This window comes from Neolamprologus multifasciatus, chromosome 1 (genome assembly GCF_963576455.1).
Source record: "Neolamprologus multifasciatus chromosome 1, fNeoMul1.2, whole genome shotgun sequence".
Taxonomy (NCBI): domain Eukaryota; kingdom Metazoa; phylum Chordata; class Actinopteri; order Cichliformes; family Cichlidae; genus Neolamprologus; species Neolamprologus multifasciatus.
Genome location: NC_140439.1, coordinates 13,293,915 through 13,305,021, shown reverse-complemented (window position 1 = coordinate 13,305,021; position 11,107 = coordinate 13,293,915). Strand labels below are relative to the sequence as shown.

At 38.7% G+C, this 11,107-nt stretch overlaps 1 protein-coding gene across 2 annotated transcripts; it reads right to left on the bottom strand.

Annotated features, from left to right (window-relative positions):
* Window positions 1-33: 33 nt before the first annotated feature.
* Window positions 34-10,678, bottom strand: pir (pirin). 2 transcript variants are annotated; one of them, XM_085167569.1, is made up of 10 exons: window positions 10,496-10,678; window positions 9,328-9,446; window positions 9,152-9,244; window positions 7,599-7,679; window positions 5,298-5,504; window positions 3,413-3,497; window positions 2,593-2,637; window positions 783-865; window positions 349-415; window positions 34-215 (listed from the first exon to the last, which is right to left on the bottom strand). In XM_085167569.1, exons 1-10 carry the CDS (start codon window positions 10,614-10,616, stop codon window positions 97-99), a joined length of 1,020 nt encoding a protein of 339 aa, XP_085023695.1. In that variant the 5' UTR covers window positions 10,617-10,678; the 3' UTR covers window positions 34-96. The 2 variants fall into 2 exon arrangements, with proteins under 2 accessions (XP_085023695.1, XP_085023705.1); XM_085167579.1 differs by having other exon boundaries at window positions 9,328-9,424; window positions 10,496-10,608.
* Between the last annotated feature and the right edge of the window lie 429 nt (window positions 10,679-11,107).

Genomic DNA, 11,107 nt, shown 5'->3' with positions numbered 1-11,107 from the left:
CATCTTTATATGATTATCCCAAACTAAAACCACCTTATGTTTTTTCTGTAGTAACAAATGTTTTCTGAGGGGTAAAAGAGTGTCAGAATATGGTGGTCAAACAGAATCCCTGATCTTGGATCTCCAGTTTGGAGCCCTCTCAAAGCCATTTCTGCCATTCTGGTAGTCTCTGAAAGCTTCTCTGATCTCGTCCTCTGTGGTCATGACAAATGGACCTGAACAGCAGACACAACACGAGTGTTACATCAAAGCTGTGTTACATCAACTATACCCTAAAAGCACAGAGCATCTTTTTTTGTCTGTCAGTGACCTTGTGCCGGCATGGAGGAAAGGACACCAATGACTTACCGTGTTGTACCACAGGCTCGTTGATTGGTTGTCCAGCGATCAGCACAAAATGGGAAACCTCGGAGCCCTAAGGAAAAAAACACAAGAATAATATTTGTTTGAATTTAAAGTGGACAGACTAATGTTTTTCATGAACAATTCAAAGTCAGTAGCTCCCCGCTTAGAGATAGGGACTAAAGACATGTTCACCATTTGGTAAATGTACTGGTGCTTAAATAGCACTTTTACTACAAGTCTCATTTACAAGGCACTTTATTCTAAAGCTTTAAGTGCTTTCTACCAATCACACTGCATGAGGAAAGATCTAGGGTTCAGCATCTTGCATCTTGACAGTTCACACTAAAAACACCTCACAAAGGCAGAAAAATCACCACTAGATGACATGAGCTGGAAAATTCCCATAGCATACTACTGGTGAAAGACATTTTTCTAACCTTGTTTTCAAATTTGACACAGTCTCCATCCCCAAACACCACAGTGTGATGAGGCTCCACCTGCTGCTGCTCCTCATCTGGGCCTTGAAAAGAAAGGGAAGTCCAATATTCCAGGCATGATATTTGTGAGCGAGTAAAAGCAAAGCACAAGTTCAGCTGCGTAGATCTCACGTTTTATACTGACATCTGTTTATATATTTTTTTGCTTTGAGTAAAGTTATTCATACTTGTTTTAAGATGCCATAAATTATCTCAAACATATTATAAGTTTGACATATTGATAATGATAATAATAATATTTGTTAAATTCTTCATTTATATTTCTAAATGTGACAGTTTCCCAGCATTTTGTCACATTTGCCCATTTTTTCTTATGACGAATGAAACTGAGTACACATTTCATCCATAGAATTGTACTTCGTCATAAATCATGTACAGAGCAACACAAAATACAAATATAAGTGATTAAGTTTGTGGCTTGTGAGTCGAAATAAGCATCATTAGCAACAAAGAGTAAATTTGCCACCTCCACGTTTCAGCCATTTACACTTTCAACCTGCTTGAGCAGTTTGTTCGCAACACCAACACTAAATGCTGAGAAACACAGCCAATCCCACTTGTGTTGGATTCATTCATCAAAGCCAGCTGGTGCTGATTTGGGAGGACTGCCTGTAGAGTTAGAGACTTTAAAATCAAATAACTTCTTTACTTAACGCCCACTCACATCCTGGGCCATCTGACCTCAGGAATTTGCATGATAAGGTGGGGCCAGGTTTCACAATGAGCTCACCCAAAACCCTGGCTGATTGGGACCCACACCCAGTTTCACACCTTGGCTCAGGCGATTAGAGGATCATCAGGGGGTCCTTTTGTCCCTCTTTGGGGGGATACTCCCACTAGGTTTAAATCTGGGACTCCCCACCATTTGTCCTTAGAACTGAAGAAGCCTCTCGGATGAGAGGTGAAACGTCTTCAAGCAACTTAAAGAAGTCCAGACGCTTTTCTTTGTAAGCTCCTTTGGCTACGATGACCTGGATGACTGAGAACCTTCACAGACAACTTCTTTAATCTTAGCAGTCATTTTCATCCTCTCGTGTCATCAAACATCTGCTCGAAATTACAGCCAGTCTGAGAGACCCTGCAGTGTAACAATGGAGCAACTGAATCATAATGAAGGATATTAAAAGGGAAATTCTGACAGAACACAACAGGTTTCAACAAACTAACAAAGCCTCTGAAAATGAGTTCATTCTCTGAGAGAGCTTGTTCGCATGTGAGGGGAATTCCCTGATCACACCATGCTGTTCAATAAGCATGAAACAATCTAGTTCACAGACCAAACAGGAACACTGACGCAGCATACTGAATTATAACATGAACATAAGCTCACTGATAAGAAGCCAAGCAGTGAGATGGTGGTATTTTACACAAAGGTGCACTATTATATTTCCACAGATGCTGGATCATCTGCAGTGATCTAGTCTAAAGAGATCATAGCTGAGTGACAGTCGATATCCATCAAGCTGAAAGGAAGACGCAGCTGGACTGAGATCACACACATTTTTGTAACGTTGATAAGGCCCCAGGAGGAGCAAGGAGGGAAACCAGTGCACAAATCCAAACAGAGCACTACCCTCGAAAGGCTGTCTGCCTGCCGGCAAGCTCACACAAAAATGACCAGATCAACTTTCAGAAGAATTCAGGTGGAGCACAACCAATCTCCTTACATTAATCTGAGCTGTTAAACAATAAGAAACAATAAAATAGGTATTAGGAAAGTAATAATTAGTCAAATAAAGAAGAAACTTACCAACATGAGTGGATCCTGATAGTGTGTAGATGAACGTGGTCCAACCTGTCAAGCGCAGAAACATCATATCTTAAGTACAGGCGTAATAACAAAATAGGTCAATCGTTTTAAAAGACAGTTCACCTCCAGCTGAATTTATTGTGTTTTTGGACATTTGTAGGCATCAGAAATAATTTTAATTCACAACTTCTCAGTTTTAACATTTGACAGGTCATTTATGTTTTAATGAAATAAAGCCTTAGAATTATTTGCAGATGCATTTTGCTATTTACATTTTGTGCTGTGATCTAGGATTTTTATTTATTCATTTATTGGAAAAAGGAACATATGAAAATTTGAAGATTATAGAATACCAAGTCTCAAAGTAACTAACTAAGAGAATAATTTATATTTCGCAGTCACAGTCATCACCAGTAACATTTATCCTTTCTTATGCAATCCAACATGGATAGAAACAAGAGGCTTTATTAATCATGGATTCAACCTCATTTTTATTCTAAAAAGTCTTATTTTAAAAGCCAAACATTTGCTTTGAGTTTGTTTTTCTGTTGCTTTAGAAAAAAGTAGGTTGAAACACTTCTTATATCCAGAAGCATTAGTCATTGTTCTGTCTCTTTTACAAATATGCCAATATTCAACACAACCTGTGGAGAACACAGTCCCCTCCTGGCAACAACACTGGAGAACCAATAGTTCAGTAACAGACGGCGTCAGTCCCAGAGTGACCACAAGATGTTTATGTAACCATCATCAAAGACATGATTAAGAATTTTATTATTATCAACTCATGTTAGAGAAACTAGTTTCTAATTTTTCCTACCTTGAGGGACAGGCTGCACATGCGTGGCCCCTGCCTGCAATTTGAAGTCCAGGTATAACGTCGGAGTTCTCGTGTAGATCTTGGACTAAACAAAAGCAAAAGGAAACAGAAAAAGAAAACAAGAGCGAGCAAGACAGCAACAAGGAGAGTTACAGAATTATTCTTCTGTTTGAAGATATAAAATATTTGAGTATATTTGAGTAATTGTTAACTACTACTAGTCTTAATTTACCATAGCTGACTCCACATCGCACTCCACCAGACACCTGTGTAACACGTACCGGTGCAATACTCGCAAATATAATTTCTTACAGCACATGACTGAAAACACAGTTTTGGATTTCACAGTTTTTATGAGTTTTGTATTACAGTTTATCAGCTGCATAGCTAACTGCTGCATATTCTCTTTCTCCATTGTTGTTATCTGTAACAGGCCGTTGTTTTCAACAGAAAAGAGCGCTACGCCTCCTGCTCAACATCAAACAGCAAGCAGACGTTTTTAACAAATAGCTGGTGAAGCATGTGAGGATATAAGATTCACGCATTTCCCTCAGACGTTAGTAGAGACCAAGAATATTGCCAAAAGCAAGCAAATACTGGTCAGTTAACCAGAAAAACAATTCCACTGTAATAATTATGTTAGTCTATAGTTCAGACACATGATTAGTGCTTTGACATAAATGCATTAAGATAAGGAAAAAAGTCTGCTTCAAATGTGAATGTCATCACATTCATGTAGTACTTGGTTTACTTATGTCTTACTTTGAGGGACTCAGTAACAGTCATAGGCTACATTTTTTCCACTTTGGTCTCTTTATTTTTGTTCCAGATGTGTATTGTGACATGTTTGCTGTCCCAAGAAGACTGTACTGTAAACAGCAATTAAAAGTGTTTTGTGAAAACATTTACAAAGTGTGGGAATAAAACTGGGCACAATTAAATTTAAACTAACTTGCCGGTTTAAAAAATAGATATGATGGCAGGAGACCAAAGTGATGAGCTTAACCAATAAATGTAATGTTGGTGTCATTTGAGGCTTTTAATGCTTTCTTTGAACTGTTCTTTTTACACAGCACACAACAGTAACCTTGTTCATTACACACACACACACACACACACACACACACACACACACACACACACACACACACACACATACAAGTATATCACAAGCAGCAAACTGTTTCCAAGTCCTTTTACTATGGACTTGGGAACTTTGATCATTTCTCACTATACAATCCCTCACTGTACAAGTGTGTAATATATTGTATTATTTAATTTAGTTTGTTTAGTTACTTTTCTTACTGTCGTGAGGAACACTGACAACATGTCTTCTGGTATTAATAAAACATTCTGATTGTCGGTATATTAGAGTCCACATACATGGATGAAGACAAACACATACTTCAAACAACAAGTTGCATCAGTTTCCTTCACTTTCAGTCTTACATTTAACCTAAAATGTGTCAATAGTGCCCACTTCCTTAAACAACCTCCACATCAACTTCCACCGATGTTCACAAAAGTATTAGAACAAGCACAAAGGCAAACCACAACTAACTAACAAGTCAACCCTCACAGCGCCGAACAATCTGCTTCTTATTTGTAGTTTCCTCTTTTCAGACACTCACTCTGGTCAAACAGTGCAGTAACGGGCTCCTTCCCCTATCCTAGATGCACACACACCCACATACTGTTTGTAGGTTTTTCATTTTTGCCTCAAGCATCCAGCAAATGAGCAATCATCATGAGATCAGCAGCTAACAGGAAACTAAACACCATGCCCAGTTTTAGAGTGCTAGTCTGATAGACTTGGTAGGACAAAGGTTTTAGTGATATCAGATCCCTGTAGATGAATTATAAAAACAAACACAAATGCACACACCTTTGCTCCTAAAGCTTCTCCAGATATCACAGTGACTGCAACTCCTCCCTGGCTGGGTTTGGGGATATCTGAGCCTTTAAGCTCCTGGTATGCAGGTTCCACCATCTTTTCTTGCCTTGACAGGTTAACCCACAACTGTAAGCCCACTACCGGCTCCTCTGACATGGGCATCTCAGCATGGACCACCCCCCGTCCTGCAGTCATCCACTGGTGGACAAGGAGAAATAATTCACATGTACAAAAGACAGTCACAAATGATGTGCAAGCATGTGTATGATAGGACTAATGAAAAAAAATTACAGTTTATTATTGTCTGTTTGAATTTTGTGTTTGGATTAGAGGTGGGCTGCATACTATTTGCATTGCAATGGTTTGGTGTAGGGCCTAACACGTGTGGATGGTGGTGATCAGCGACTGGTTCATCACTTTGGAAAAAACAGCTTTGAAAAGCTGACAGTGGATGTTGAAATTTTGTACAGACATGAATCTCCCTGAGAGGATGTGTTGAAACCTTGGTGATCCCCTCATTTTTGGTCTGGTGTCACCAGTATGCCAATGTGTGTTTTTTAGATAGAAGAGATAGAAGGCAGGCAAGCAAACACTTCCATTGAGTGTGTATGTACACAAATAATGAAATATAACTTAAACTAAGTGCAACTATATTTATTGGGCTCTTCCAGGCGGGTGTCCTGTAATACTGTTTGACAGCCACCTAAAAAAAACCAAAAAAAAAAACCCCACACACAGCACAGCCTAGAAGCAACTAGAACCACTGATAGTCTTTGAAATTTGAGCTCCCAACCTTGTTTAACTATATCTGCCCACTTATCATTTATCTAAGAGTGTTCATCATGCAGGTTTTTATTCATCAGTTACTTGATGTAAACTGGAAAATTAAAGATGTATAAATGTAGCAGAAAATTAGTACAAACCCTTAGGAAATCCCAGAGAATAAAATTTGAAAATAATTTCGAAATACCTGTTATCATTAAATAGGCATGAAATATCTGTAACTTAGAACAAAGCTTCTGGTTTGGATTTAAAAAATGAGTCACCATCTAAAATCATTACGACGCTCCATCATATCTGAACTTAACCCAAGAACATTCTCAAACATTTTCTTTGCTGATCGCTTCTTCACCTCTTCCTCTAATGAAAACCTTCTTTCATCTACATCGTCTAGATTTTCAGTTAGGACAGGCAGGCGTCTGTTTGAGCATTTGCAGCTCCCACAAGAGCCAACTGAGGGTGCACGGGGTGGGTTAGAACAAATCCAGCTGAACTGACTGAACCTCTGCTGCACACTGAAGCTGAGTCAGTGGGCTGTGTTTGTGTGAATATTGCTTTACTACTTTAAAACAGAGGAAACATCCCAGAGGGCACAATATCCAATTAGTGTGAGTGCACAACATTGTAATGCATATGTAATGAGTTTTGTGGGGATTCATATGCTCTCATAAACTTAAGTCTTGTTCTACTGTTGAAGCCTTACTGAATCCAAATATGAGGCTATAGTCAATAGTGGCTTAGCGTAAACACTGGATATACTGGGAACAGCTTGGTTCAAAATCCACATATCAGTGCCAACTGGCAGCCTCTGGGACTGAAAAATTAAGCCACTGTGGAAGTGAAAAAAAAAGAACAGCTACCTGAATGACCACTTGAGGCTGTCTTGAAGAGTGAATGAATCCATAAAATCTTCAGATTTATAAGGGCTATATCCAAGTTTGGGTTTGGTCTCTAAAACTAATTTCCCTTTTTAAGACAACTATAGAGTGTTGATTTTTTCACACTCTTGTTTAAATTGTGATCAAAATATTGAAGTTACCAAATGGAGTCAGCTAAAGTCTTAGTTGTCTCTTAAAACTTCGGCATTGCTCATTCAAATGGCTGAAATGTACCATGTTTGGCATTGGTGGAACATTTTAGTTGAATCATCTGAATTTTAGCATTTTCTTTGACTGTTGCACTAATTAGCTGGTATGTCATATATGGAGGTACCTTGCTAGCCAAGCTTAGCTGGTAACTTATGAACTCTGGCTAACTTTCTAGTCGAAGTCGAGTTACAAAAACGCGGCATACAAATTAAAGGGTGACATCATGATGGCTCTTTCCATCTTTTATGTACAGTGTATGATTTGTTGAACAAGGTCTGAGGTTTTAGCTCAGAGGGAATACTCCTGCCAGTGCAGAACTCCTTATTTGAAACTTTAACCTTGTTTAATATGAGCATCCACCATTTTAACAGTATACTGTATACATAGGAAAAATTATTAGAAGTCCCCTTGTAGAAAGTCATACTTGCAGATCTCCAGATTTCAGTCGTCCTGAATGGCCGCAAAAGTCTTCATGAGCTATGCTCCCCTCTAAAAGATATGTTACCTGAAAGACACATATAAACAGCATAATCACCCACTATCAGTATTTAGTCACAGTTAAAATTTAAAAAAGGCATGATTAGAGTTTTTCCCTTTTATGGCACCTTTACTAAACAGGTTTTTGGCAAAATCCTTTATAAAACATAAACATTTTTTCATTAACTCTACCATTGATTTATTTGCTTCATTAACACAAAAAGGCTTGTTTTCACTTATTTTTAAGCAGGAACTTTTAAAAATATGGATTTTTTTTTTCAGAGTGGTCAGAGTAGACAGGAAGAGAAGTACTGACAGTAAGGCCAAAAGCTCAAAGGTGAACATCTGTGTAAGAGAGGAACGCTTGGGCTCCCGCAGTGAACTGCATGCGATCTGTCTCCACAGCTGTGTGATTTCAAAAGTCATGTAAGTGTGTACAAACACACCTGCTGAAAGGCATGCTGGGAGTGAAGCCTAGTCCTGTCCACCCACACCAGGAGATTTAAGTCGCATCTGCCAAATCAAATAAAGTTGGGGGAAGTCCGGCAATCTAAGGACAACGTCTGGGTTTTCAAGACTATGAAGACACAAGTCAAGCCTGCCACACTTCATTGATTCATAGCTATGGTAGCAGCTTTGCTGATGTTTTGTGTAAATTGTGATGTCCATTCTAGAAAGAGCTTTGGCTACTTCATATTTAATTTGTGTGATCCATAAAACGATTAATGAGTAAAATGCAAAAGGTGAAGACAACATCACCTTTTAAAAAATAATTTGCTTTAAAAAAAAATCACATTTAGAAGCTTCAAGCTTTTATTGGATCACAAATTCAGTAAAAATATGCACAGATATTTGGCATTTATTTTAAAATAACCTCTCCCACAAAAGTAAAGCTGCTCCACTAATAGCTGGGGCATTTGGTCATTTCAAAATAGGGGATTTTTTTTTCTTCATTTAATTCTTTGCACGTTTCCTTGCAAAGCATTCTGGGTAAAAGGTGAGTTTATGCAAACTTTACAGTGGCATGAAATATTAGTGTTTCTTCTACCTTGGACTTTATCTATGTTTTAAAAAGGTCAATCAACCTGAAATAATGCTTGTATAAATGAATGTGGTACGTTTATCTCCTGGCCCTTGTCCTGATGTCACCATCTAGTGACGAAAGGAGGAATTTCACCCGCTGGTGATGTACTAGTTAAACTGTGTGACAACGTTTAGTTGAAAGGCTGACAACTGCAGTACTTTCACCCTCCTTTGCAACCTGTTGCAGTGTTGCAGATTTTGATTTTAAAAATGTAAATTTGAAATCTTTTCTTTTTTTGTCTATTAAGTGTTGTAAAACACGGAAAGAATTCTCATAATTTTCTAAAGGAAAAATACAAAACTGATTGCTTTTTCCCCCCAACGGAAAGACCAAAAGCAGGAAGGAAGAGCAGCAAATTCCCAAACTTGAGAATCTGGAACTTGTTAATCTTTGGTCACACACTCACACAGCCTCACCGTCTCAAATCCTCTGTGAGGATGGTCTGGAAATCCCGCTGGCTTGCTCACTCTAAACTCATCCAGCATCAAAAAAGGATCCAGGTTCCTCAGCTGGAAATAAAATATGCAGCATATGTTTGAGGAGTGCTGTTGAGTGCATTTTCAGCAAGTAGCATGACAGCTGAAGAGCGTACCTCCTTTCTCCCAATGCTCCTGCGGACCTGAGCGCCGAGCCCCTCTTGCTGTTCCACACTCAGAACTGTCTTTTGCACTCTCCTCACATTCATCGTTCTGGGGAAGATTTCGGTAGTCACTACAACGTATACAACATATACATAAACATTCAAAACAATGATATAAAACAATACACAACATACCTCAGCATTCACTAAAAAAAAAAAAAAAGGATAATAATAAGAAGAAAATCTTTATTTTACCCGTGACATGCCTTTTTTATTTGTTGATTTGCTACTTGTAATAACTTTTGTGAATAACTTTCATTTTATATCTATTACTCAGATTTCAACTCTCCATCTTTATCTATTAAAGCACTTCCTTACTCTTAAAATGCACCAGTGTAAGTTTCAGTTCACCTCTCTTTTCTAAAAAAAAAATCTGTATTTATTGACTGTAGTGTCTCAAATGACTTAGAAGTCTCAAAGTAAAAACACTTTTTTAAAATTAATTTTTATTAATTATTTTATCCTAAAGAAAAAACCTCAACTCTGCTGTAGGCGACTATTCTGAAATAAAATACTGTAAAATACCAAGATATGACAAAATAGCCCCTATTTCATTCCCCGATTTCTAAACACTTGATTGGGCGAACTGGAGGATCTCAGCTGATCTGGCGCCACTGCGAAAAGCTCATAGAGTCTGACGGCAGTGATCAGCTGATCGGTCAGCTGATCATCAGTTCTCGCTGTCGGCTCGGTCCTGTAACTTTCATTGTATTCATTTAATACTTCTTCAGACCTTGTTAGGCCTACGCCGTCTCTTTTCGCTCCCGGCTCTATTGTGTGATCACTTCCTGAAACGATGTCCGTTGATGATATAGCGTTGAAGCCGATTTGCAGTCTGGTCTGGTGATCACGTGACCAGCAGTCCCTTCTTTTCTGTTTAGTGAACAACTTTAACCACACTGCGTCATTTTCTAGGAAATAAAGGCGCACTGCATTACCTGCCATGAAAAACCCTTTCGACAATGTTTAAATGCGACTCGAGAATGACGTTTACAGAAAAAAAGCATACCACGGTAAAGAAGAAGCCCGTTCTCACTCTGTGTAGAAACACTAGCCGTCTACTTCTTTTTAGAGGCTATATCCAGCTCACACAAGCTTGTTATCTTGTAGTTACACTCACCTGCCGGACAGGAGCTAGTTTTTTTCTGGAACTTCACCTGCTCAGATTGCAGCCTACTATAACAAGCCAGGGGCGGAGGCGTGTGTATGTTTGTGTTTTGGGCGGAGGGATGACTAATCATTTTTCAGCCTTATGCCGCAACGGTTGTGTACCTAGGCGCAGGTATTTGCCCACTGCGGGCACACGGGGCGCGGTTTTTTAACCTCTTTAAACCGTTTCTATCGCCCCCTGCCATCTGGCTACAGTATAGGTCATAAACTTAGAAGCCACAGTCATTGCTTCAAACCTGCTCTCCTGCAATCCTCCAAAATCCCAACAGCTAGGGCTTGAGCAGTTTCGTGAAATATACTGTCCTCCCATAGCAGATATTTATGTTAAAGAATTCTCATATTAACATATCAATATTTTAGTAATTTTGGCAAATTTGGAATTTATCAGCAGTGTTGGTCAAGTTACTTGAAAAAAGTAATAGGTAATTTTTAAATAATTTGTACAATTACACTCCAACATTTGCTTTCAAGACGCACACATTTGCATGGGATGATAGTTATTATTGGTAATCGGTAATTAACTAATTACCGATTACTTCCCCCCAAAAGTAATCCCGTTACT